This window comes from Pyrus communis, chromosome 2 (assembly GCF_041283825.1).
Source record: "Pyrus communis isolate YQ-2024b chromosome 2, ASM4128382v1, whole genome shotgun sequence".
NCBI lineage: Eukaryota > Viridiplantae > Streptophyta > Magnoliopsida > Rosales > Rosaceae > Pyrus > Pyrus communis.
In genome coordinates, this window is record NC_142566.1 from 19,919,989 (window position 1) to 19,947,351 (window position 27,363).

General features: G+C 37.9%; 5 protein-coding genes across 5 annotated transcripts; 4 read left to right on the forward strand and 1 right to left on the reverse strand.

Moving 5' to 3' along the window:
- Positions 1 to 605: 605 nt before the first annotated feature.
- On the forward strand, positions 606 to 3,884 carry LOC137747820 (B3 domain-containing protein Os03g0619600-like). Its single transcript, XM_088678806.1, has 7 exons — positions 606 to 716; positions 827 to 1,390; positions 1,516 to 2,014; positions 2,215 to 2,417; positions 2,538 to 2,814; positions 3,145 to 3,248; positions 3,645 to 3,884. The coding sequence occupies exons 1-7, from the start codon at positions 606 to 608 to the stop codon at positions 3,882 to 3,884; spliced, it is 1,998 nt and encodes a 665-aa protein (XP_088534932.1).
- A 5,853-nt stretch (positions 3,885 to 9,737) lies between these two features.
- On the forward strand, positions 9,738 to 13,266 carry LOC137746536 (uncharacterized). Its single transcript, XM_088685851.1, has 9 exons — positions 9,738 to 9,903; positions 9,996 to 10,523; positions 10,599 to 10,839; positions 10,950 to 11,492; positions 11,596 to 11,804; positions 11,937 to 12,204; positions 12,298 to 12,375; positions 12,484 to 12,630; positions 12,765 to 13,266. The coding sequence occupies exons 1-8, from the start codon at positions 9,817 to 9,819 to the stop codon at positions 12,582 to 12,584; spliced, it is 2,055 nt and encodes a 684-aa protein (XP_088541977.1). The 5' UTR covers positions 9,738 to 9,816; the 3' UTR covers positions 12,585 to 12,630; positions 12,765 to 13,266.
- A 1,104-nt stretch (positions 13,267 to 14,370) lies between these two features.
- On the forward strand, positions 14,371 to 16,645 carry LOC137747818 (putative B3 domain-containing protein At5g66980). Its single transcript, XM_088678808.1, has 4 exons — positions 14,371 to 14,440; positions 14,938 to 15,509; positions 15,705 to 16,164; positions 16,569 to 16,645. The coding sequence occupies exons 1-3, from the start codon at positions 14,371 to 14,373 to the stop codon at positions 15,984 to 15,986; spliced, it is 924 nt and encodes a 307-aa protein (XP_088534934.1). The 3' UTR covers positions 15,987 to 16,164; positions 16,569 to 16,645.
- A 2,284-nt stretch (positions 16,646 to 18,929) lies between these two features.
- On the forward strand, positions 18,930 to 22,127 carry RUS4 (root UVB sensitive protein (Protein of unknown function, DUF647)). Its single transcript, XM_068487237.2, has 10 exons — positions 18,930 to 19,512; positions 19,723 to 19,869; positions 20,049 to 20,195; positions 20,292 to 20,354; positions 20,455 to 20,531; positions 20,670 to 20,775; positions 20,937 to 21,039; positions 21,133 to 21,284; positions 21,384 to 21,449; positions 21,582 to 22,127. The coding sequence occupies exons 1-10, from the start codon at positions 19,036 to 19,038 to the stop codon at positions 21,819 to 21,821; spliced, it is 1,578 nt and encodes a 525-aa protein (XP_068343338.2). The 5' UTR covers positions 18,930 to 19,035; the 3' UTR covers positions 21,822 to 22,127.
- XLG1 (extra-large G-protein 1) lies at positions 22,064 to 26,853 on the reverse strand. Its single transcript, XM_068487236.2, has 8 exons — positions 25,429 to 26,853; positions 25,194 to 25,331; positions 25,003 to 25,107; positions 24,720 to 24,905; positions 23,906 to 24,086; positions 23,329 to 23,558; positions 23,040 to 23,203; positions 22,064 to 22,768 (listed from the first exon to the last, which is right to left on the reverse strand). Exons 1-8 carry the CDS (start codon positions 26,536 to 26,538, stop codon positions 22,177 to 22,179), a joined length of 2,706 nt encoding a protein of 901 aa, XP_068343337.2. The 5' UTR covers positions 26,539 to 26,853; the 3' UTR covers positions 22,064 to 22,176.
- Between the last annotated feature and the right edge of the window lie 510 nt (positions 26,854 to 27,363).

Consider the following 27,363-nt stretch of genomic DNA (forward strand, 5'->3'; position numbering starts at 1 on the left):
GCTTTTAATGCCATCTTATAGTTTGACGTTAACTTTGTTGCCAGTATTATAAAACATCGTGTTAAAAACATGAATGACAAAAAATCCATGAAAAATCTCACTTTCAAGAAAGTTTCCCTTAACATTTTTCTATAAAAAAAAATAAACAGACAATAAATTATTTAAAAAAAAAAAAAAAAGAGAGAGAAGTTTGCACAAATACCAACTAAAGTTATAATGGTGTGCAATTACCAATATGTTCAAAACCAGAGAAGTGTTCCATTATAAAATATTATGCAAAAAATATAAGATGACGGAGACTTCTCACTTTGAGAGTCTCCTTATTACCTCTAGCATTTCTCTTCTCCTTTTCCATATTATTATAGCATCTCAGATAACAATGATATTTAGCTTTGGGTTGGGAAGTTGAAGAAGTTTTGTAGCGTCGGAAGTTGAAAAAGTATCTCAAATAATGAAAGCTTAAATGCGGCAGAAATTCGCAGCGCAGCCTTCATCATAACAATTTCTATTTTCCAAAAAAGAAGAACAATTATTACAACAATTACCTGCTCCAGTAATTTAATTAGCTGCATCCTTTGGAAAATTACAAGTCTACAAGCGCTGCAATGGCTTCTCTTCTTCCGGAAATGGATCCTCGTCAACGGCTGAGCTTTTCTCCTACCACTCCCCATTTTTTCAAGATCATCCCAGTTGAAACATCTAGAGACAGAAAACTTGTAATTACTCACATCTGTATCAAATATTTTTTTGACAGAAGATTGCTGATGAGCTAGCTAGCTAATTGAGCTTCTTTTTTTTTTTTTTTTTTGCGTTTGTTGTTGTACAGAGGATTCCGAAGAAATTTGTGAACAACTATGGAGAAAATCTATCAAATCCAGTACATTTCAAGCTTCCAAGTGGTGCAGAATGGGAAATCGAAGTGACAAGGCGTGGTGGGGAGGTTTGGTTTGACAAGGGTTGGCCAAAGTTTTCTGAGTTTTATTCTCTTGGCTATGGTGACTGTCTCATTTTTCGATATGAATGGAATTCCAAATTCCATGTTTGCATATTTGATAGAAGTGCCACGGAGATTGAGTATCCATTACCATTGCCGGGGATGGAAGAAACTGATGAAGATGATGATGAATCTGTGGAGATCCTGGAGGACTTTCCGCCGTGCCCAAAAACAAGGCAGAAATCTCCATTGCCGTCTCCTCTTCCTCGCAAGAGAAAGAGAATAAGTACTTCTATTGGTTCTACAAGTAAAAAATTAGAGACCCAAAGCACTTTATGGATGAAACCATTGACTGAAAATGAGAAAGCTATTGCCCTTCAGAGAGCCATCGATTTCAAATCCGAAAACCCTCACTTCAAGGTTGCCATGCAGCCTTCCTACATATCCAACCAATTGGTAAGCTTTCTATGGTAAAATCTTCTGATATGATAACCATAATTCTCTTCGAAAATGTTTAACCATAATTCTCTTCGAAAATGTTTTCTTGCTGCCTTACTTGCATTTTCTTTTTCTTTTTGAAGATTTTGCCTTCTGAGTTTGCCAAGAAGTATCTTACGCAGCATCCAACTGGTAGTGCCATCCTTCGAGTTCCGGATGGAAGAACTTGGAGTGTTAAATTCAAATATGATAACAAAAGAGCGCGATTCCTGCTTGGTTGGCTGGCATTCGTAGAAGACAATAATCTGAAAATCGGCGATGTGTGTGTATTTATGTTGATTAAGGGCTTTAAAATTACATTTGAAGTTGCCTTTTACCGCAGTAAAGAAGCTGCAATTTGTTCCATTTCTTCTGCTGCAAAGGAATGTAGTGGGGGCCTGCGAACCGCTCAGAGAGGCCAGGAACCATTCACAATCTCTGAAAGATCAAGAGCATATAAAAGCTACACATCTCTGGACGAACCTGATTATGAAGGTGAAGATGAGGACTCTGTTGGAATCTCGGATTTTCAACGGTGCACGAGAAAAACGAGGGAGAAATCACCATTACCCTCTCCTCAACCACTCAAGAAAATCAGAACAAGTAATAAAGTAGCAAAAAAACGCAACATCATATATTAGAAAATTTGGTTACGTACTGAATAGGCAATGTTTTTTGAAAGACCTCAACGGTATGAGGAAAATACTTTAGGCACTTTAAAAAAAATAAAAAATAAACAGTATTGAATTTATTTTTCCATCACCTTGACTACTTTTAACGAATTACTTTTGTTTTGGTCACAGGGGAAGATGAATCAGATGATGATTCTGTTGTATCCTTGGACAAATCTGCCTCCTGCCCGAAAAATATCGAAAAATCTCTTTTAGCATCAACTACAAGTGGAAAAGCTATAGCTCTTGAGAGAGCCATTGCTTTCTGTTCCAAATCTGTAAACCCTTCGTTTTGGATTGTCTTGCAACCGTCGTATGTCACTCAAAGTTACTTGGTAAGCTTTTGTATATACAGAATCCTTTGAAGCAAATAACAAGATTAATGTTAATTATTCCAATATTTTTCTGAAATACTTTGTTCTCGTCCTAATTTCCTGTTTTCTATTTTTTCAAAGCATTTACGATCAGAGTTTACCAATAGACATCTTAATATGAAGTCTGCTGGTCGTAATGCCATCCTTCAGGGTCCGAATGGAGGAACTTGGTCTGTTAAACTCAAATGTGAAAACTCGAAAGGCAGGTTCCTGCAAGGTTGGCAAGCATTTGTAACGGACAATAATTTGGAAGTGGATGATGTTTGTGTTTTCACCTTGATGAAGGACGTTAAACTTTCTTTCGAAGTTTTTTTGTTCCGCACTACAGAAGCTGCAAATTGCCGCATGTCTCCAACTGGTAAATAGTCAGCTATTAATTTTAGAATTTGTGCACCATAACTAGGTTTGTATAGGTTAGTTCAGTAATGGAACTGTGGTCCGTTCTTCAATAATGAACTGACTGTTGATTTGTCATGGGTAACGAACCGGCTGAGGTCGGTTCGCCCATAGCATTATTGTCAGCAAAACATACGAACATATTATCGAATACATTTTCAACAATATTGAAGCACTTTAAAGAATGGACGTTCTGCTCAACGTATTTCTGTGGTGCATAAGTTTAATTATGTCTAACCAAAAATTTTGGCCGAGGAAATATGATGATTATACTTTGTTGGTTTTATTAAAGGGCCTTCCGATACATCTTTGAGCGCTGTTGAAGCTGCCAACAAGTTCGTTTCAAGCAATCCATTCTTCAGAGTCACCCATGGTCTGGGGTCATCCCGTGTGTTGGTAAGTATCATTGACAACATATATTTACAACTTAATACCTGTTAATCATCTCCATTATACACAGGGCCAGTGCGAAAGTTAAAAGTAAGGCCATTTTACATTCAAATACTTATTTTTTTTAACCATGTATAAATGCCAGAAACAAAATTTTATAGTTAAGAATCATCGTCAGAAATCGTCAATTTACAAATATTATCATGCATAGGTGCCACCCATACATCGTTGATCTGTCACATATGTATTCATACTCAAATAGTTTTTTTTTTTTTTTTTTCTCTATGTATTTAGAAAAATGCTTTGTGGTTCAAAAAAACAGAAAAATACTATTGAGACTCACTTTCACAAACAGTTCTAGTGTTTCTCTTGTGTTTAATACTATATATCTATTTTGTGCAGCATATTCCAACTAGTTTTTCCAAAAACTTCATTGAAAAGAAGAAACAAATTGTGAAACTTTGGGTTGACGATAGAATGTGGCATGTGAGCTTGACTGTTCATTGGCGTAAGGCACTTAAATTATCTGCTGGCTGGGCTGCATTTGCTAAGGGAAATTGTTTGACAGAAGGAGATGTTTGCATATTTGAACTTCTCGACAGAAATAATATCTCACTGAAAGTCTACATATTTAGATGTTGATTATTGTGGTGTTTAGTTTGTCTTGATAGGGTTTTGCTTTGTTGGGTTCCACTGCTCTTTGTTAGAACTGTTTGTGGATGCTTTGGTAGACCTTATGGGTTCTTGCCTCATTTTGGTTCAGTCTTTTTTTCATTTGGTAATAAGAGAAATATCTGAATAGCTGATGGATTATGAGTTAATATTGCTTTAATTTCGACTAGTTATGTGCAAACATCTAATTACACTAGTTTTGCATGTTCCTGGACTCAATCAGATGCATGCCATTGTATCATTGATGTTCTATGTTCACATTTCATTGCATCTGCTCATATTCAAGTTTGATGTCAGTGCGAATTAATGGGCTGGTTATCGGAAAGTGTTGGAAATTGGCTCGGCTGGTCGGTGTACATGAGGGAGTGGCGCCCGGCCAGTTATGCACAAGAAAATCAAGGGAGAAATCTCTGTTACCATGTCTTCAACCATTCAAGAATATCAGAACAAGTTCAACTAGTAAGGAAGAAAAACCTAACACAGCAGTCACGATTTCATTGCTTCAGCATGGGGAGTGACTATGAATGAATTTTGATTCTAAACGCCAAATGGAAGGGATGAAATGACAATTTTAACATGTGAGGCTCAGGTGCAAGCTATTAACGATGGACATGGCTCTCTTTCAAATACATTTTTATTTTTTATTTTTTATTTTTGAACAAAGCGATATTATTTACACCTTAGTGTGTGGGAGTGGGTTAAGTCTCGCAATAGTAGGTTATGATGTATTCCTCAATTGCTAGGCTTGGAAGGATTCAATGGGGAGGCCATGCATTCAAGCAATTACGAAAACGACACGAAATATGGTGGGAAAATTGTTTTGGTCGTTGGGCCTGGAAATTCAGGCATGGAAATTGCTAATGATTTGTCAAACTCAGGAGCTAAACTTCCATTTTTGTCCGTAGCCCGGTAAACTTACGTCTTCCTTTTTGTCCCACACAACGCCAACTAAGCTATTTTGTTTTAGCTCCTTGAATGTGCACTCAAATTTGTATTGATCATCTTACTTTGTCTACATTAATATTTAAACTTTTGTAAAAATCGCAGGTACACGTTCTTAACAAGAAAATGGATTGACTATTAATATTTAAACTTTCGTTGTGCAGATGATGCACATTGTATATCAAACGACATTAGTTCGTGTTTGAACTTACACTACAAGAAAATGGATTGACTATGATTGATTATTAAGCGTGATAGAGTAACGTGGCATTCATAGTATATTCATCTGATATTACAAAAAAAAAAAAAAAAAGAATCGTTTTCTTTGAACCTGCTGACCAGATATTATTTGTAAGATTCATTATTTTTATTCTTCGAATTGATTTTTCTATAAGTTAATTGATTCTTTGCATGTGTTTTTGGTGAACGAAACTTTGATATACACCTGGTAATTTCTTACACGATCCGTTAACACGATACGTAAATGATATGAAAATAAAAGATTTTGGGTCGACACGATAACTAATGGGGGTCACACGATAAGAACCCGTTATTAATGGGTCCTTAACAGATTGACACGAGAGTGACACGCGAATAACCTGTTTCGACACGTTAAGAAAAAAGTTACAGTGTATATGTATATAGTGAATATTAAAATATATATTATTGAATTATTATTCTATATAAATTTGAACATTTTAAGTTTTATTTATTTTTATAATATACTATAGGCAAGAAGTAAGATTAAAAAATGATAAAACACATTAAAAATAAAAATATCAAGTAATTTAAAAATATCAAACACATTAAAAATATAATAATTAATTTACAAGTGCGAAAAATGTGAAAAAATATGCGAACACTCATGATCACATTCAGTACGCTTTGAGGATGGGTACATTGTGGTTTGAATTTTTAGAACCATACAAACCCTCATGAATAGTATTTTTAAGGGAGTTCACAATGAACCAATATCATTTCCCTTGATGATTCATGAAAATTGAAGGGTTTTACTATAAAAAAACGTGCAAGGTTTCGTCAACCTTGAAACGCAACTCCTTTCGTTTTGCATATCCTTAAACATTTGGTATTTTGTAGTAGTGTACTAATGTTTTCATTAGATTCTTATTTTGGAGTATGTAATACTTTTTTTTACAGTAAAAGCATTCTCAATTTGCTTCGTGTAAGGCGAGAATTTCAGCATGGTTAGACGAATTGGCAACTAAGATCAGTTTAGTTGACCTCCAAGAGATTGAGGTGCCTCCAACGGTAAAGACATAACCCATTTGAGAATGTGCCTTGTGCGGATCAGATAAGTATCCTGCATCGGCATAACCAACAAGGCAAGAATCGACTCGAGATAAGGAGGAGTTTGGCTAAGTCACATAATGAGCAACCTAATTTGGTATCGAATTCGTCATCCACAAGATTCGAACCTAAGACCTCTCACTTCCAAGTGAAGAGGAATACCATCAGACCGTAGTACTGAGTGGCTAGAGTATGTAATACTTAAAAGACAAATGTTGCTTTTATGTTTTGAAGTAAGATTTATGTGACAATGTTATATGCATATACAAATTTAATATTATGTTTTCAATTTTTTTGGGGTCAAATTGTGTTTTTCATTTCCATTATTTATTGATTTAAAATATATTTTCCTTAACGGGTAACGTATTGGGTCATGTTATCTGAAAATATTAATGGGTCGATTTTGTGTCAAGTTATAATGACACGAACATAAAAAACACGACACGAATATTAGGTCTACTTTGATACGTGGAGCTGGAGCGTTGGTCACATCATAGAGAGTATTTCCTCCAATAAGGTTGTACCTATATTTTTGTAATACAAATTTAACTACATTGCATTTATTTTTTGAATTAGAAAATTTCCTCTTAATTCAAGTACAATTACAGCTAACTAACATCAACTCAACTATTGAAAGACTAAGGTGGTTTGATAGTATTTTGACACACCCCGACCGAGATCAGGGCGTGCTGGCCGTCACTCGAAGGTGACGTAGCCATGTGCGTGTGCGGAAGCGATTAAGATAGCAATATAAAGGTACGAATAATTAAAAACCTAATAGCATACAAAGTACTAGTGTATGTGAGACACAATTCAGAGCAAGTCTACAACAGTCAAAAAGGAAAGTTGCTACATAATTACACCCGAAGGTGACCCTACAATGGTGAGTGTCTGTCAGAAATGCCGGGACGCCCTCTGGGATAAACCACCGAACTTGCTAGACCACTAGAACCTGGAGGGGCGCAAAAACAAAAGCGTGAGTGGGCAAAAACAAAGCTCTTTGAAAACTCTTTAACAAAATACATTCTAACCCCTCGCCGTAAAACCTGTATACTTCCCAGAAAATGAACATATATACGTATGTATAGGTATGTCAATCATGCTCCACATATGCCATTCATGCTCACAATATGCCATTCATGCTTGAGAATATGCCACAACAGAATCTCATAATCAAATATAAATACTCAAGCGTAATTCACATCAATAACATATAATCTGGCAGCCGGGAGTCACCTAACGTGACATGTACCGCTGCATATAGAGCTCCAATCTCAACTCAACATCTGAATCTGCACACGAGTCGGAACCACCTAATGTGGTCTGTACGACAGGACTGGGTGTAATATATACGCTCTAGTGCTACGATCACGTGAAGACTGTGCGAATAATCGCGGGTCACCTACGAGTCGGAACCACCTAATGTAGTCTGTCCGACAAGGCTTGCACCTAACTTGGATCCAAGACGAGCGTGTGGTGCGGGTGAACATCACGTGAAGGACTATGCCCTGGCCCTGGGCGGGAGCACTAACACCGGGGGTGCAGATTATGAGCTCTCTAACATCTCAAACTACTACTGAAATACAAACAGGAATACCACTTACCTTGCACTTACCTGTGCGTCCACAGCACCAATACACATATATAAATGTATGCCGCTACTAATGCATGTGATGATGCATAATCGATAATAATAAAATGCATGGCATAAACCAAATAACCTTTTCTATTTAATTTCTGGGAATATAAATGTATATAGGTATATACGGAAAACAAAAGCCCACTCACTGATAATTAGAAGGGTCGTAGCCCCCCTGCCTCGAGTGTGTACGCTCGTCTTCGGAAAACGAATCACCTATACGCGACAAAGTTACGAAAACGTTAATTTAAAAGCACCTAAGCAACTTCTCGTAATAACTTCTCATACATTGCTCAAATTGGACAAATGAATATACCAACGTGATCTACACAACCTCAGGATCACACCCATACTTTTAAAATAATTTTTGGACCACGCACGCGCCCCCACGCGCCTGAACAGGCACGGACCCACGCGCCCCCACGCGCGGCCACGTGACCTGCACACTGACGGTGTCAACAGACGCCGTCAGGAATATTCCGTTAACCTGACGGAATATTCCGTTAAACTTAACCGGACGCCGTTAACGGCGTCAGGAATATTCCGTCAACTTTGACGGAATATTCCGTCTCCTTCTCCAATCAGTCACCGACGCCGGCGCCGTCGCCGGAAAACCTGCAACTCACCATTTCTCTCTCGTTTTTCCACCTTTTTCCACGTTTCTTGCACCAAAATCAACCCTAGAACTAATAGAACATGTCCCAACAAGTTTTAAGGCCTAAAAGATCGAGATTATACCTGTCAAAATCTCCAAAACTCGGCCAACTCCACAACCAACGATCCTGACGTCCAAACTCGTCCAACGAACCACTCCCAAGCTCCTGGGAACCTCACAAACACAACTACAAGCTTAGAATCTCCTAAAACAAGCTAGATTAGGTTTGCATGAACAGTACATAATTCGGCCATGGTGATATCGACGTGAAAACGTCAAAGTTCTTACCTGGAAATGGCACCACTGGACTCCTCTCAGCCTCACGAGCACGAGGGTGGTCTTGGTTTCTCGATTGGTGAAGGTTTGAGTATGTTTGTATGTGTGTCCGTGTGTAGAGGAGGAAGAAGAAGAAGATGGACTCGGAGAGAGAGAGAGAGAGAAGAGACAATGGAAGAGGGAATCAGGGAAAGGTAGAGGGAAAGTGGGACGGGGTGTATGAGTGTGTGTGTGGTCCTACAACACCACACAACACAAAACTACACGTAAACGAACAATTTAGGGGTAAAATCGTAATTTCCCATGTACGTTTTAATAATTCCGGGACGGGATGTTACAATTTCGTTTTAGTTTTCAATTTAAAAAAAATTAAGAATAAAAAACTTATTTGATAATTATTTTTATTTAAAAAAAATGAAACCTAATAACAAAATAAATGAAAACTAAACAGTTAAATTTTAAAAACTCATGAAAATAACGTGCGTGTGCTTCATTCATCATGGACTCAAATTTTATATCAAACCCCAAATATAACTTTTAATTTAAGTCAAAATGTAACATTTAAGCTCGATTTTTCCTTCATTAGAAATGACAAAGAAAATAAAAGAAGATTAATAAAGAATTCATGAAAACCAATCATAGCAGTCCGTTGGGATGTAGCTAGTTGTAGTAAGTACTGACTAAAAAGCAGTGACTATTCATCTGATTAAAATCATTAGATTCTGTTTCCGGGGGATAGTCTCTTTCCACTCTTCTCACTTCTCGAGATTAACCTGTCTAGTCGGTAATCTATAAGAGAATTTATTGAAAAGGGGTCGGGATCCTTTTTTTTTTTTTAATTCGAAAAATTTGTACCGTTAAAATTTGATTTAACACTTGAAGTTATTATAATTTTTAGAATGAACTTTGTTTGTTACTGTTAGATCAATTTTTAATTACACAAATTTTCTGATTTGATGCAATTTTTAACTACACGAATTTCATGATTTGGTAGATTAAAAAGTCCCTTCCGAGTTTATCTATCACATATGATATCAAGCTTCAACCATCTCCCAACCCAAAGCTTTTGAATCAGTTCAACCATGGCTTCTTTACGGCCAACATTTTCATCTACAATACCGCATTTTTTCAAAGTTATTCTTGATGATACATCGAGAGACACCAAACTTGTAAACTTCTCTCTCTCTCTCTCTCTCTCTCTCTCTCTCTCTTTCATAAAGATTAGAAAATGTTCTTTTAACTTAAATTTCGACATGTGCAGAAAGTTCCGATGAAATTTGTGATGAAATATGGAGAAGAGTTATCAAGTCCAGTATATCTTAGACTTCCATGTGGTTCAGAATGGGAAATAGAACTGAGAAGATGTAATGGTGAGGTTTGGTTTGAGAAGGGTTGGCCGGAGTTCTCCAAGTTTTACTCTCTTGACTACGCTTTTTGGCTAGTTTTCGGGTATGAATGGAATTCAAGATTCCACGTCTTCATATTTGATAGAAGTTGCACAGAAGTTGACTATCCCATAAAATTGCCGGAGAAGGAAAAAACCGATGACGAAGATGACGAGTCGGTTGAAATCTTGGATGATTTTCCTACAAGCCGAAGAAGAAAGGGGGAGAAACATTTATCTTTACCATGTCCTTTGCCTCCGAAGAAAAAAAGGAGGAGCTATTCAAGGATGCATCCATTGACTGACAAAGATAAAGCTACAGCTCTTCAGAGAGCCATTGATTTCAAATCTGAAAAGCCTCACTTCAAAGTTGCCATGCAGCCCTCCTACATATTCGGCCATTTGGTAAATCCCCTTGCATAAATAATAATCAAATGTTCTCTCTTTTCAAATAAACAAACATTTTGTTTTCTTTTGAAGACTTTGCCGGCGGGGTTTGCCAAGGGACATCTTATGCATCAGCCTGATGGTAATGCCATCCTTCGTCTTCCTGACGGAGGAACTTGGTGCGTTAAACTCAAATTATATGAAAAAGGGAAAGTGCGATTCCAGCGTGGTTGGTTGGATTTTGTAAGGGACAATAATTTGAAAACTGGAGATGTGTGCGTATTCATCTTGATCAAGGGCATTGAACTTGCATTTGAAGTTGTCTTTTACCGCGGTATTGTCTCCAGGTTTACATGTAATAAGTTGTTCTATTCGATTTATGCTCAGTTACGAATGCATAACTTACACATACGATTTGTTATTTTCCTTTTTATTGTTGGGAAGGCGGCCATGCCAAAGGAGCTAGAGCTACGGATCGGGGAAAGTGGGAAATTGGCACATCTAGCTCTCACAATCCTTATGCTGGAAAAGAATGCAGTGGAGGCCTGAATTTGGAAACTGGTTATGAAGACCATGATGATAAATCTGTCGAAATCCTGGATGATCTGTGCCCGAGAAAATCAAGGGATAAATCACAAGTAATGCGCAAGTTGGAAGAAACTGATAAACATGATGATGATTCTAATGATGATATTAGTAGAGATTCTGATGAAGTACAAAGTGATCCAACAATACCTGAGGAGGAAGAAACAGATTCTGAAGATGATGAGTCAGTCGAAATCTTGGATGACTTTTCACCCTGCCCAAGAAAAACAACGGAGAAATCTCCAATACCATGTCTTCGGCGACACAAGAAAATGAGAACATGTTCGAGTGGTAAAGCAGCAGAATGCAACACCGGCTTCACAGCAACAAAGACTCAACCTTATGAAATCAAGAAGTCATTCAGAAGCAAAGATTCGCATTGCTCTAAATCAGAAGTGAAAAGTAAGGAATGTGTATTTAGTTTTATTTTTATCTTTTACCTTGTTCTGCCTTCCTACCAAAAAAAATTAAGATGCCACTTTATGTTTCTTGTAATATCTGATAGGAGAACATGATTTTCCCACAATGAAAGAAGTTGGAGGCTTGTCTAGCAGTCCAATATTCCGAAAACGAACACCTGATGTGTTGGGGAGGGAACATGCATTGACCAAAAGCGAAAAAGCTCTGGCTCTTCAGAGAGCCACTGCTTTCAAATCTGCATACCCTTCATTTCCGGTTACCATTCAACCAGCTTATATCCATAGTAGTTACCTGGTATGTTTTACGTACAACACATTCTGCGTGAAAAAGATTAAGCACATACGTTTCCCTCTCAAAGAGCAGAATCACAATAGTCTCTCATAAAAAACTTTCTTATTGTCTTTCCTGGTCTCTGTTTCATTTTAGGGTTTGCCATCCGAGTTTGTGAGGACACATCTTAACAAGCAGCATTCAAGTAACGTAATCCTTCAGATTTTAGATGGAAGCACCTGGCCAGTTAATTTCAAATATGAAGTAACACCTCGATTTCAGAATGGTTGGTCGGTGTTTGCAAGGGAAAACAATTTGAAAGTTGGTGATATATGTGTTTTTGAATTGATCAATCGCAATGAACTTACATTTGAAGTTGTCTTTTTCCGCGCCACAGAAGCTAAAATGTGCTCCTCGTCAGCAGGTAAATCTGTTCATTTGCTAGTGTATACTTCTCCATTATGCTTGCATCATAACTTAGATTCTGGTATTTCTTTGTAATTTTTGGGGAATCCAGACCATGGAGGAGGAGCAATTGATCAAGTTGAAATAAAGAGAAGGTCCAGATGTAAAGTCAAATCGGGTTGTGAAAATGGTGTGTTGCACTCTTGATCCTTAGTTTACTTGAAATTGTCAAGTCCACAAAAGTGAAAAATGCAGAAAAGTTTGGTACTCAGATTATATTTTGTATGTTTTACTGTAGGAGAGTACACAAAGTTAAAGATTTCTGATCAGGTTACTCAAACGCCTTCATGTTTGAAGGCTTCAAGGGTTCTTGAAGCTGCCAACAATTTCATCCCATAAAAATCCTTTCTTTAGAGCCACTTTGGGGCCAACATCCAAGGCAATGGTAGTAGGATCATTGAAATAGCATTGCTTCGAACATAAATACTCCAGCCTAATTACTTGTGCACGTATGTGTATATATGTTGTGTATGCACCATGCACGAATTATGTTCACTATTTATCATTCATATTTTGCAGTATGTACCAGTGAAGTTTGCCATGAGATTCCCCCTACGAAAGGCGCAAACCGCGACCCTTCAGGTCGGAGAGCGGTTCTGGCCTGTGAATTTGATTGGTTACACTAATGAGAGGAGACAAATGATCATTTCTGGTGGATGGCTTGCATTTGCGGGGGAGAATAGTTTGAGAACAGGAGATGTATGCACATTTGAAATCGTCGAGACAAATGACATAGTGCTGAAAGTTCACATTTTCAGAAGTTGATTAGGCAAAGTTCTTAATTTCTTTTAAGTGGGATGAAAGACCTCAGGTACCAACCACATTTTGCAGTCGAAATAGACCACTTTTTGCTGTAGTTAGAAAGGTCTATGGATACCTGGGATCACTCTGTATTTTGCTATGTTAACTTTTGTGCTTTAAATATTTTTGACCTTACAATCCTGGGGTTTTATTCAAGGTGCAACTTCCTATGATTGTGATGTATAAATCATCTTTTAAACAAAAAGTTTATTTGTGTCGTGAATGCAACTATTAATTAGAAATGCAATTGTGTAACTTTAAAGTAGAATCCCAATAAGATTTGGAGACTAAGGCTGTGTTTGGTACACAGTATAAGGAATCGGATATGACTAATAATACGGACTAAGTTGTTTGGTGTCCTTTCGTACTAAATAGTCACCGGATTAATTTAAGCAGTCAGATAGGATAGTCGGGTATATACTTTCGTAACAAACCATTCGAAAGAAATCAGATAACATTGTTTTTGTTTTCCATGTTTCTGTTGTGCAGATGATTCCAAAAAATATTTTGAGGGAATACAGTAATGATCTATCAAGCAGAGTATACCTTAAGCTTCCAAGTGGCTCAGAATGGAAGATAGAAATGACATAATAAGAAATGAACCAACAAAAAATGTAAGCAAATATAACCATAAGCAATTTCTAATATATTGCTGTTGGGGTTTCTCAACCTATGTGACATTTTTGTAAATTCTATCTTTTGTTGAACTATTAACCCTTTTGTTTAACCAAAAAATTAAACATAGTAAAATACGTAAGAGGAATGCTAACGCATGTTTCCTTTATTCCGCCAAAATATGTTTCTCTTTTGTTGAACTATTAGCCCTTTTGTAAGGAGATTTTTTCAAAAGTATGACTTTTTATGGACTTTTTGATATCTCACAGTTTAACGTTAATTCTCATGTTAACATTATAAAGCATTGTGTCAAAAATATAAGATGACAGAGGGTCTATAGAGGTAATTTTTCAATACGTAAAGGTAATTTCAAAGAATAAAAACCACAAAGGAAACTTTTTTTTTTACAACGATATTATCTACACTAATAGGGAGGAGGGTGAGCTTAGTCTAGTGGTTCAAATTTATTTTTGACGCGAACTTAAGATCTCCTACCTATAAATAAAAATAAATACTACTAAACTGTAATATTAAGTGGAAAGAACTTTCTCACCTACTCCAGACCACCGTTGCTTTTTGGGCAGACCACCGTTGCTTTTTGGGGAACGTGAATTCGCAAAAAGAGGAGAGTACTTTCTCTCCTAGTCCAGACTACCATTATTCCTCCGTTTTCAGAAGAGAGAGAAGTGAAAGAAAACGAAAATTCGAAATGGCAAGAAGATCAAGAAGAAAACCCTCCTTTTTCAAGGTTCTTTTAGATGAATTTTCTAGCCAGTTGGAATGTCTACCTCCTATTTATACTCTATTATATGCTTCACATAAAAATCACCGTTGTTTTCTTCATATTTTGTCTTTTGGAGTCTAATTATTTGGTTATGTAAAGGGAGTCTTAAACCTCCCAAAGTCTCTTAAACCCTGAAGAGAAATTTCGGTAGGGTTGTTTGCTAAAGTCAGCTCGTAGGCCTCATCCTTTAGTGAGAGGCGTCCTATATATGCGTGCACCCCTTAAACCCTACCTCTTCATTGAAGGCAGACTAAAATCCCAAGAATATGTAATTGGTAAGGTTATTGAATTGTTTATGCTATAAGAAATCCCCCCTTCAAATGAATTTCATTGTCACTCTTTGGGCATAAATTTCTATCTGTGATAAAAATATGTACTTGATGACTACATCACATATTTATCATAGCTCTTTGCTTAGAACTTTTAATGCATACCAGTCTTCAACGTTCACATTGTAGATTGATAATCTACATCCGAGTCTTTTGTTACAGCAAATCCCGGCGGCTTTTCTCGTGCATTTTAATGGAAACGTACCTCAGCAGTTCCACCTTCGAACCTCAGCTGGGACTTGGTGTGTTAATGTGGAAAAAATTAATGACAGGTTCTTTTTCCAAAAGGGTTGGAAGAAATTTGTTCATGACAATGGTTTAGAGATTTGTGAATTCCTTGTTTTTCGATATGCCTTTAATTTGAGATTCTACGTTGACATATATGGAAGAAATGGCTGCAAAAAAGAGTTTGTAACAGTCACTGGGAAAACCGAGAGACCACATGAAAAGGGACATGATCATGTAATTCAGAGAAAGACCCCAAGAAATCATGAAAATCAGAATGTAGATAATCGAGGCCTAAAAGGCTCCACTTATGGAACTAGGACTAATCAAGTAACTACTCCCATACAAGATGAAGGCTATGAAGCAACTGATGATATTGATTCTCAAACATTGATGCATCCGCGGTGGCTACAAGTACTGGGAAAGCTTATTCCCGTCGGAGAGACAATGTTTTTGGATCTGAAAACCCTTTTTTCAAGGTTGAAATGCGGGACACGTATATCCATAGATGTTACTTGGTAAGCTTTTTTTATGGAAACAACCGTTGGAGGCCATTACAACTTCTAACTTCTATTTATATACGTCTATGTGTAACTGAAAAGAATTGAGCAATGATATTTTTAGATATAAAGTTAAATCACTATTATTCTCTCCATAAATTTTATTAGTCTCTCATGTTTTCCTTTTTATTTTTCATCTTTTCAGACCGTGCCTTCTAAATTTGTTAATGCACATCTCATTGAGCAGCCTAGTACCATTACCCTTCGGGTTTCAGATGGGAGAACTTGGCGAGTGAAAGTGGGATTTCAAACAAGAGGGTGCCAATTCTTAGCTGGTTGGATCACATTTGTGCGAGACAATGAGTTAGATGTTGGCGATGTGTGTGTCTTTGTCTTGATTAACAAGATTGAATTTATATTTGAAGCTGTCTTTTACCGCAAGGAAGAAGCTGAAAATCATCACATCTCGTCCCTAGCAGGTAAGTAATCTGCTAAGTTTATCAATTTCTGTTCTCTGTCTGCCCTCTGCATAACATACACTTGTTTTCTTCTTTCTTTTTCGTTTTGGGAAGACAATCCACTTCAGAGAGCCAACGGTTTCAATTCTGCAAACCCTTTTTTTCAAAGTTGTAATGCCGTACTCGTCTATCCATCACCGTAATATGGTAAGATTTCTATAGAAAACCCTGCTGACCCATCGCAAGTTCTGCTAACTTCTATTTGTACACGTTTGAACAGAAGTAAGCACTGACACATTCACAGAACAAACAAAATCATACGTGTATATGTATACACACACACATAATATATTCACATCATGAATTTTATGTTGTCATTCATGCTTTCCGTTTTTCCTTTCCTCTTCCAGTGTGTGCCATATAAGTTTGTCAAGATACATCTCGCTGACCACCCTAGTAACCTTACCCTTTGTGTTTCGGATGGGAGAACTTGGCCTGTCAATTTGGTGTATGAAGGTCCAAAAGGCAGATTCATAGGCGGGTGGTCGGCATTTAGGCAAGACAATGATTTGAAACTTGATGATGTTTGTGTCTTTGTCTTGGTTAACAAGGTTGAGCTATTTGAAGTTGCCTTTTACCGCAAGCCAGAAGCTGCGAATATTTGCGCCTTGTGATCAGGTAAGCGATGTATTATGTTGTGAGTTTCTGTTCCATTAGGTCTGCCTTCTTCATAACTTAAAGAGTCTTAGACATGTTTTGTTCATTCATTTTTGTTTCGAGGAAGTCAAGCGATGACGGTGGATCAATTGGAGTCGAGAAACTGAAAGAGAAGCGTCGTAGTTGTAGATGAAGCTTCACCTCATCACACGCTTCTCCTGCAAAAGAAAGCAGTGGAGGCCTCCAATTACTCATTTGTTTTTCTGAATACCTTTTTGCTGTACATGATGAGAGGATCCATTGGACAATGCAGTGACCCTTCTTTTTATTTCCACCTTAGATATATACTACCTATTATATTTAGGGTTCTAATAATTTTTTAACTTTTAAAATCAGAAATTTTCAAAATATTTTTTTATCAGAATAAGTTCATAACGCTTGGTTAAATTTCAGATAAAAAAATTTAGAATTCAAAGAATCTGTAATTACATTCCATTTCCGATCTAATTTTTTGCAAATATTATAATTCAAAAATTTCAATGTTGGAAATGAAAACACCATTTCAACTATCCACCGCTGTTAAATAAGTGTCCCACCTCTAGAAAATAAAAAATTGATAAAGTATTCATAAGGTTCTAAAAAAATTTAGGCGCTAGTCGGGCGGTGAACTAGGGCCTAGCGCCTAGGCGGCTTAAGCGGATTTAAGTAAATTTAGTATTTATTATTTTAATATGTACATATTTACTCATAAAAACTATACTTCCATTTTCATTAGTTTTTAGTTCACAAAGAATGTTCTTTAATTAATAGGTAGTATAATAAATAATTAATTGAAAACTCTCATTAACAAATTGACTAGGTTTATTTTGGACTTTACTATTTGGGTGGACAAGCCCCATTAAAGTGATTGGAAGCTCATTAAATTCTCACTAAAAAATACCAACTGACGACGTCGTTAACCTTAGGTTATTTTAAAAGGTTTCATTGTCTTCTTCTTCTCTTCTTGACCTGCTCAACCTTTTTTTACCCAGATGGCTGAGAAGATGAAGTGGTGCAGCTCCAAAAACTTAGTTGATCTGGTAACTCCCAACGTCGCCTTGTCCTACCTAGCTCCTTGCCCCGCCTAACGCCGGCTAGTGGGTGATCCAATTTTTCTACAGATTAGGCCTTAATCGGAACGGCAACCAGCTGTGGAGCGCCTAGGATGCCGCCTAGGCCCTTTTTTAGAACACTGAGTATTCATAAAGGTGTATATAAGATATACATTCCTTCAAATGCCTAAAACACCAAACGCATAGTTGATGGTTCTGTATTTCTGACAAATCCCCTGCTTAGTAGAGAAAGAGCTGAACAGGAAGAAGAAAATTGGTGATGGCAAGATCAAGTGCAACAAGAGCACCCACTTTTTTCAAGATTCAAACCTGATAGCTTTGAGTTAACAGTATTTAGAGTATATATAGCAACCTTTAAGGGGAGGGATTCTTTTTTTTTTTTTTTTTTTAATTTAATTTTATTTTATTTATAAAAATAGAGATTAGCTATAGGGTTAACACCACATCGAATTTTAATGATCCGAACCGTTCATTTTTCAAGTTGCACCTCATAGATCATTCTTGCAAAATATTAGCCAAATCGGAAATGTTAAGACATCTAATTGAGTTCAGATAAATTAACGAATACTTTGTTATATAAGAAACAATGAAATTTTTTCTTGCAAAATATTAGCCAAATCAGAAATGTTTAAGACATAATTGAGTTCAAAGAAATTAACGAATACTTTGTTATATAAGAAACAATGAAATTTTATCTTGATAATTAAATAGGTAAATAGATTCGGATTGAATTGAATTTCTGCAATGATAATATATGAATCAAGACTTACAAAATAGACGGTTCAGATAGTTAAAGTTCGATGTGATGGGCCCCACACCGTATCCCCATTTTTAAAAAGAAAAATGGGAATCCCTTTGGATATATATAGAGGTTTGCATGTTATGGATCTATAAAAACAAAACATATAGATGAATTAGATAAAAGGATCACGAACTGCCTATTTATTTGTTACAATGGATTGACTAAATAATCTTAGTTTTAATTTTTTTTTTTTGAAAAGAAAATTTTTTTTATAGTAATCTGTAACATAAACGATTCCGATCATAAACACAATAACTACAAAGTATTTTGAAGAGCAACTCCATTGCCCCTCATCATCTCTTTGTGAAATTGGGAATATTATCTCTCAATTTATTTATTTTTATAATGAAAAGAAGAGAAAAAAAAAAAAAAGGATCTCGGTCATCAGTATTTAAGTGGTTCTACGCTCCAAAACCCCAAACCCTCCACCACCGAAACAACGCCATCACTTGGCGCGAAAATTAGCCCCAATTCATTAGAAACCTTAATTTTTCACAGTTAACTCTCATGCAATCTGCCTTCTACACGGCCTCCAGCTCCCACCAGTTTCAGCTTCCATGGAAAATCAACGAAACCCAATTCGCAGCTCAGAGACCAGTCCCCAACAAGCTCAAAACCTGCTTCAAAGCTCCGACCTTTTCCAATTCTCTAAGAACTTCAATTGGGTACGAACCAGAAGAAAGCCTTGGTAAAGAACCCTTACCCGCCAGGCCAGGTCGGCTTCCGGTCGTGATTCGGAGGTCAGGTAGGGTTTCTAGGTACTTCTGGGATGGTAATTGTTTGCAGTTAGTTGGAGTAGATGGCGGTGCGGCGTCGTTCAGTTTCAATTTCGATGATGGGTTCAGAAAATTGTATAGAATCTGTAGTTTGGCTGTTAGGGATTTCTTTATTCCTAAGCAAGTTAGTGGAAGTTATATGGATTATGTGAAATGGAAGTTCTTGCATCGGGTTTTCAGCTCGGCACTACAGGTCCTTGCCACTCAGGTACAAACTTATGTGATAAAAGTACATCCTTTTTCGATTAATTGATTGAAATTTGAATGAAATATGACAAGCTCAACAGAAGGAGTACTATTATACAGAAAGAATAAGTGAAATAGTTGAGCATTATAATCCTTGGAAAATAGAATCAAAGATTTTATGAATGAATTTTCGTTTATATGGTTAGTTATACGTGGGGATGCACTGATTTAGGCAATGTTTCGGGCTATTGGGATTGGCTTCTCTCGCTCGCTTCCAGCAGCTGCTGCCCTTAATTGGATCTTGAAGGATGGACTTGGACGGCTGAGTAGATGCATCTACACTGCTAGTCTAGCATCTGCTTTTGATACTAATTTGAAGGTAAGGCTTCTACTTCTGTTATGGAACGGAATTTCCTTAATTGAGGTTGTTGCAGTTAGGGTCTATATCGGTATTTTGGTGTTTGAAACCAAAGTACCGTGGATATTGAGTGCTTATGCTTTAGAGTGATTTTATTAGCTACAAATACATCATTGATTTTGTCTTTTTCTCATTTGTAGAGAGTTCGGTTTTCAACGTCGGTGTTGTTTACTTTGAGCATTGGAGTTGAGTTGCTGACACCTGCATTTCCTCAATACTTCTTGGTTCTAGCATCCTTAGCCAACATGGCAAAACAAATAAGTTTGGCTTGCTACCTAGCGACTGGTGTAAGAACTGAAACACGTTTCCTTGCTTACTTTTATGAGGTTGGGTTTTAGCGCCTTCCCATTTTGAGTGCCAGTGTTCTTCCCTTGTATAAGCAGTCTGCTGTTCATCGAAGTTTTGCAATAGCGGATAACCTTGGTGAAGTTTCTGCAAAGGCACAGGTAGACTATGATATTTCCTACAAATAAGTCGCTATTAGTTATCTATTGTGTACTTGAAAATTGAAACAGGACATATTTTGACTGTTGCGATGATTTTCAGATTCAAACGGTGTGCTTTGATAACCTTGGGCTTTTGCTTGCTGCGCTGTTAAATATGTTGTTCAAGAACAACCAAAGGTTCCTTTTGAACTTCTATATATACAGAACTAATGATCTTTAGTTTTCTTAACTTTTCTTCATATTTGATGTCTTTGCTGTTATGATGGTCGATTCTTTTTCTTTGCATGCTTTTCTGACTTGTGATTTATGTGCCAGGTTGCAAACAGTCTTACCATTTCTCGTATACCCCATTTTCTCAGCCATAGACCTTTTGGGAATATATCAAGGGCTTAAACATGTCCATTTACAAACATTAACCAAGGTGACTGAGCATTTTCTCCTTCAGCATCCCGCACTGTGAAGTTTTCCTATGATAACAATCTGATGTATATGCGTCTTACCCTTCAGAGGACTAAGGAAGTGAAATTTCCTGATAAATGCTGTAATTTCATCGTCTAATTTTTGTATGGTTCTCATGTTCAGGATAGACTTGAAATTCTACTAAATAATTGGATCGAGTTAGGTTATGTTCCTGCGCCTGCAGAAGTAAGTAAAGAAGAAGGAATTGATTTCCTACGGAGCAAAGGTTAGATCTTTCACATGCATTTCTTATCCCCTTGTTTCAGTGTTTTATATAAGCACATATAAGCTTAAACCAAATGACTGAGGTTTGAATCAGACAAGGGATTATGGCCCATCAGAATAGGGTACCTGGATCCCAAGAATCAGATCCCTGAGTTATCCATGATGGCAATGCAATCTACAAGTGCTGACGACTACTACTTCATATCCATGGAGATCTTGTACACAAGAATTCGAAGGACAAAGCAAGTAAGTTTATTAAATTATTAATCGATGTTCAACCTAGGTGTCCTGTGCTTATGTATCATACTCTAATAGTTATCTTTTCTTTCTCTTGATGATTTCTAGGCGGGCATCCTTCTTTGTTTACGGGAAGGAGCTGGAACTGCGGACGTTATCATGGGTTTGTTGCAGGTAAAATGAATTTTCTTGAAGATAAAAAAAACTTATGAAGGATTGATTATTAACTTGGTGTGATGCTTGCACCGTTAAACGTTTTATGGGGCTCCTCATGTTCTGTCGTTTGTGTGATAATTTGCCGTGCAGGCATGCTATATCCGCAAAGCTGTTCTTATGAACAAGTATAAATGGGAGACCGTGGTAGATGCCGGAGATGCATTAGACTCAGCTCCAAAGGAGTGGTCTAAATTGGTTGAGGAGTGCAAGCGCCGTGCACAAGGCGATATGAACGTGTTGACCGAGCAAATTGTGACATTGGGTTGGGCTGCTAAACACATATTATTGAATACGCAAGAACAGATTCGATACAGTTTTGTGGATGACTGAAGATTCTGTATGTCATAGAACCTTGTGTTTTTTTTCATTTCTCGGCCGTCGGTGGTTTTTCCTTGGTGGTATGGAGAATTTTGAGGAATGCACAGAAACTCAAGTGCAACTATTTTGTAACGGATTGTTCTACTTCGATTTGTGTATTAGATGTAGGGCGGGGAAGAGCGAAAAGTAGAACGAAATCGCATCTGTATTTCAGTTCTTTTTCTTCTGTGAAAATCTTGAAGCTGCAAGGCAGGTGAAAGGCAAAGATCTTTCTATTGATCATATACAAACCATTATATATACAGTGGAATTTGATCAGTGTCACACAAACGTACAACTGGATTTGCAAGCCTTTTCGGTTTTGACATCAATGTGAAATGCTTGCCTCGGTGCTATAGAACGAGTAATCAAAGCTAAAGTTGGCCCTCTCTTCGTCCCATTTTAAAATCTCCCTTGAATATTTAAGAGCTGCATCGACGCTATCGGGCTGCAGTCCCTTCACCACGGAAACGTACAATTTCTTCCCGGTTAGAGAAGAATAGAGCCTCTTGAACTTTGCTGCAATGTAGTGAGATCCTAAATGACCCAATGAGGGGCTGCTGTTAATGTTGTTGCTGCTCGTGTTGCTACTCGAGCGATTACGACTAATAACTGGACGAAAATCTTCGAACCACTCACAGTGATTTAACGGTACCCGTTCCACCTTATCCTCGAATAAATCAAACTTGTTTAGAATCAAGAGGAAGTCCATCTGTTCAAAGGTCGGATGAGTGACGATGTTTTCAAAGAAAGTCCTGGCCAGCAACATCTTGTTATCGAAAGACCCGTTCCCATCAGCAGAGAACTGATCATAGTCGCTCAAGGACACGCAGAAAATGACCATTCCAACATCTTCAAACATCTCCAACCATTTGCAGTTTTCTCCAAGTCCTCTTGCATTTACTCTAATAAGTTGGTACCTAAGAAGCAATCAGACAAAAGAAAGGTTAATTAAAAAGAGTGGAATATTATCTCAGTGACCCGTAGAAGTGAAAATTAGAGAATAAGAAAGTAGACGTCAACTCAATTTGTTCAACGGTACAAGGAATCTATTTACTTGCATAAACTTTTACAAACACCTATCCGCACGTGAGCTTTATCAGTTACGATTAATATTTATAAAACATAAACGCTTAGTAAGCACTAAGCAGAACAGGTCCATTTGAATGTGCAATAAACGGGGGAACATACCTAAGCAAAGAGTCATGCTGGTCAGTAGTATTGATGGAATCTTCAGATTCTGCGTTGGGAAATGAGAAGTCCACACAAGCAAGCCCATTAGATGAAATGACACCTTCAGCATATAATATATCTAGATCTGTGGGCTCGTAGTCTATTCTTAATATGTCAACAGCCTGAAAAGGGAATGAAGACCAGGTCCATTAGATTAAGCAAAAGATAATACTATGATTACTATCGACCAGCATGAGTATCATGCAAACAATTTACAAGAGTTAACCACAGAGGTCACAGGACTTACCCTCTCTAAGAAATAAGTAGCAACACTAGGTAGCATTTCCAATTCACTTCTCCGCTTGTATGTGGCCTGAATGGCTGAATCATTCCACAATTCCTCAACTAATGGTGCATATTCACGAGTAGCCGCTGGAAAAATGGCTTCCAGATTGCCTGACACCATAGTCTTGAGAAGCCAATCAGAGAACGCTTTCAGCCTCGGGCCAATGGAGTAAAGAGTTTTCTCATTGTTTCCTGTTGTTAACCAGCACACAAATTCTATAAGCAATATATCAATTCTAACATGGTTATTCGGAATGCAACCCTCTCCAAGTACGATGCAGACTAACCAACCTGACTAGTGTAATTATAATATACATTGCTAATCAATCAGTGCAAAGGAAAACTCAAGTGTAAGAAGTTACTACATATCTTTTGTACTTGTTTTGGATATGAATATCTTATAAAAATTGATATCTAGTTCCGTTACTGTTTATAATTCAGTTTCCCAATCTGAACAACATAAACTGAGGTTATGCACATGCACACATGTATCAAGTCAAAGAAGAAATGGAAAAAGTTATAAAATTATAGACTCGAACCATTGGCATCTGTTTGACTGGACGAACATTGCTTCCTCATCCCATCCAAACATTCCTCTTCAAAATGCTCACGGCCCTCAAGAAGCATACCAAGATAACCATACACGTTACTCTGTATTGTACATTTGATATTTTCACGCTCATCCACCAAGAAAGGGACAGCTTTATATAGAATCTTTGCCTGGAACATTCATATGTGAATGGTTAGGGTTTATATTTGGCAGATAATAAAAATTATATTCTGAAATACCAGAAACGACTTAGAACTGAAAACGTGGGGCAAACTTGTTGGCTAAGAAGTCCATCCTAGTTAAGCTATCTTGATTCAAAGCAGTTACTATTCCTTTATAGTATGATTGCTTATAACATAACATGTATGGCCTTGCATGCAATAAATCAATTCAGAATCCCATTGAGATCAAAATATAATTTTTAGCAAGTATGCTTCATCAATATCAAGTTATCAACTGCATATAACTTTAAGGCAGAAAGCTTGACCTAGAACTTGTTTTCTCATTTTTGGTCAACACAAAAACTAAAACTTAGAGAAGCAAGCAAGAAATGTAATTATTAGTACACACCACCAAAGATTTTGCTATTACAGCATCCGCAAATTAAAGCATTATGATTAGAATCCGGACCTCTAATTCCCACATACATACGTTACAAATAGGTTGATGTGGAGATATGATCTATCTCTTGAAACTTGAAACATCAATAATTTATTCAGCTTCGGAATTTTCTATAGAAAAGCATCTTCGCACAAACAGAATAGAACGAATAAGAACAAATAATTTCAGATTAAATCAATCACCTGTTTAAATATAGTACTTGTTCCAGAACCATTATATCCAACTAAAAGAATCTTCTGAAGTATTCTCTGCTCAATGTAATCAGGGACGACTCTACTACCCACATAGTTCAGGGATTCTCCACAAGGAGTTGAAGATTTAGAAGGGACTGGTAATGACAAGGCGGCACAAACAAGCTTTGTTCCAGCCTGAAAAAAAATGATTAATAATAGTTTAATATACATCAAAATCCTAACAAGCAACCAAAACATAACCGAAAAATGTAAGTAATCTTCAGAACAATACCTTGCCCCAAATGTATCCTTTAGTATTTTTCTGGCCCTCCTCTTGGTATGAACCGTCCTCGTTTACCCAAAAGTGTGGTTTACCAGCACATTGAACCCCAGCCAACTGCAATGTTCAACAGAAGGTGTAAATTAACCCTGCACAATAACCAGTTGCAACAACAATTCATGTGTCTAGAAAGTCCATCCAACCTGCAACATCCGAAGCTCAACTTTAGTAATTTCCCGACCATTTATATAAACCTGTGTGTTTCCATTGCTAGCATTTGCTTCGATGGGACCCCCAACACTAAGATGGGGACTAATTATCTGGGAAGGCTTCTGTCCTTCCTGTTAAAATTCGACAACAACACAAAATTTCAAAACGTGTTAGCATTTGATGAAACAACAAGAACCAACAAAACAAATCTGAGTAAACAATATTCACCTTTCCCCAAAGACCAGAAACTTTATCATACCAATAGTTCCCTGGTTTTAATTTCTTCGGCGGATTTGGGCAGGTTTGTAATAGAACCAGCTCCTCCGGACAAAGAGGCTGTCCATTCACACAAATATAGTCCGAAGGCAGCTGATTCGCCTCACAAAACTTTTCGGCTTTCATCACCTGTCTAACCTCCAAATCATTCAACAGCCGCTTGAGCATTCTAGAGCACTTCCCCAGGCTCCCTCTTTTCGACTCGTCAATAGGAAACCCAATGCAACTCACACATTTTCGACCTTCGGGCATCGACCCCATTGCCCTAAGCACACAACTACTACAATACTTAGCATCACAGACAATGCAAACCTCCTTCTCAGTAAACCTCGTCCCCTTCAAACATCTATAGCACGCCTTCTTCTTCCCTTTGCTCTGAGGCTCCCGCTTTGCCTGCACAACTTCGGCCTCGTCTTCATCAGCTCCATCGTCCGACTCAATATCCCGAAAAGTCACCACCGGCTGCCGCAGTGCGCCATAATCCAAAGCCTTACTGGATGAAACCCGAGACGACGGATAGTCCAAGCTCAAAACGGACTCCGTGGAGGCCCAATCCTGTTCTGGTTCGGGCCGGTTCGAATCGCTGTTGAAGTCCACACTCTCCTTCCCGCCACCAATCACATCGGAAAACTCACCCGACCTGTAATTCAACGCGTTCGAAAACTCCGACGCGCCGGAGCTACTCAATTCACCGGACAACGCACACCCAACCACACTCTCCTCACCCCTCTCCTCAAATCCAATCACCGACGTCGGCGAAACCGTCGACTCAGAACCTTCCAACTCCTTCGTGTAATCCTCGCTGCCCCGATCGAAAACGGAAGTCGGAGAGACCGTCGATTTAGACACCTTGAGCTCTTTCGAGAACGGTGCGGGCGCCATCACCGGCTGGACCACCGGCAGGGTCAGCTTCTCGGGCAGCGCAACCCCTCCGACCACCGCCGCCACCGGAATCCTATCGATGTTAATCGGAACCGCCCGCGGGAGATCGTAACTGACCGGAGGACCGTTGTACTCTATCGCGAACGAGTACTGGACCCCATTGTCGGCGTCGGAAGGCATTTCGTCGGCCGAATCGAGCTCGGAAATCTTAATTTGAGCGAGAGCAGCACAGAATCATCTGCAAATTCAGCACGGGATTATGAGATTGCAAATTCAGAAGGCAATGGCTCGCTGAGGGGTTGATTGGAGGGGAGGGGAGTGGAAATAGTGGAACTGGATTGGGGAAAAGAATGGAGGAGGAGTGGAAATAGTGGAAATTGGAGGGTCAGTGGGTAGCGTTTGGGGAGAAGGAACATGTAATGGGAAAGTGAATGGGTGGGGAAGCGCAGAAAAATACAGCGAGCTGGTATTTTGGATTGGAATCTTTTTTGTTTTTTATTTTTACTTTTTAGTCTTTCTATTTAAACGCCGTAATTATTTAAGGATTATTTTTTGTTACGCCCCTAAAACTTCATTGTGATTCACTCCATCTCTCCCTCACTTCCCTCCCCTAACCCGCATGCCGGTATACCTTGCATTTTATCCATGTGTTACTGTTCGTATATATTTGCAGGTGTTGGTAAGAAGATTGAAATTCGGTGACTATTTCTTGTTCAGCGGTTTCAATGACGAAATATGGTTGTGGAGTGCTTTTGGTTGCGGTTTGTTTTTTGTGCTGCGAAGTTTTGGTCGAATTGATGAATTTGCCTTGGTGGCTGCTGGCAATACTTTCATCATGGTGGCTGCGGAGACGAGCACTACTTTGTCCACTTGGAGAATAGGAATTAGGGTTTTAGTTTATATTTATCTACTTATTGGGCTGGATTTTTGTGTATTTCCTAATGTGTTTTGAGTTATTTTGCCTTCCGTTGAGTTGGCTTCTAATCTCTTTTCGAATTAATGAAT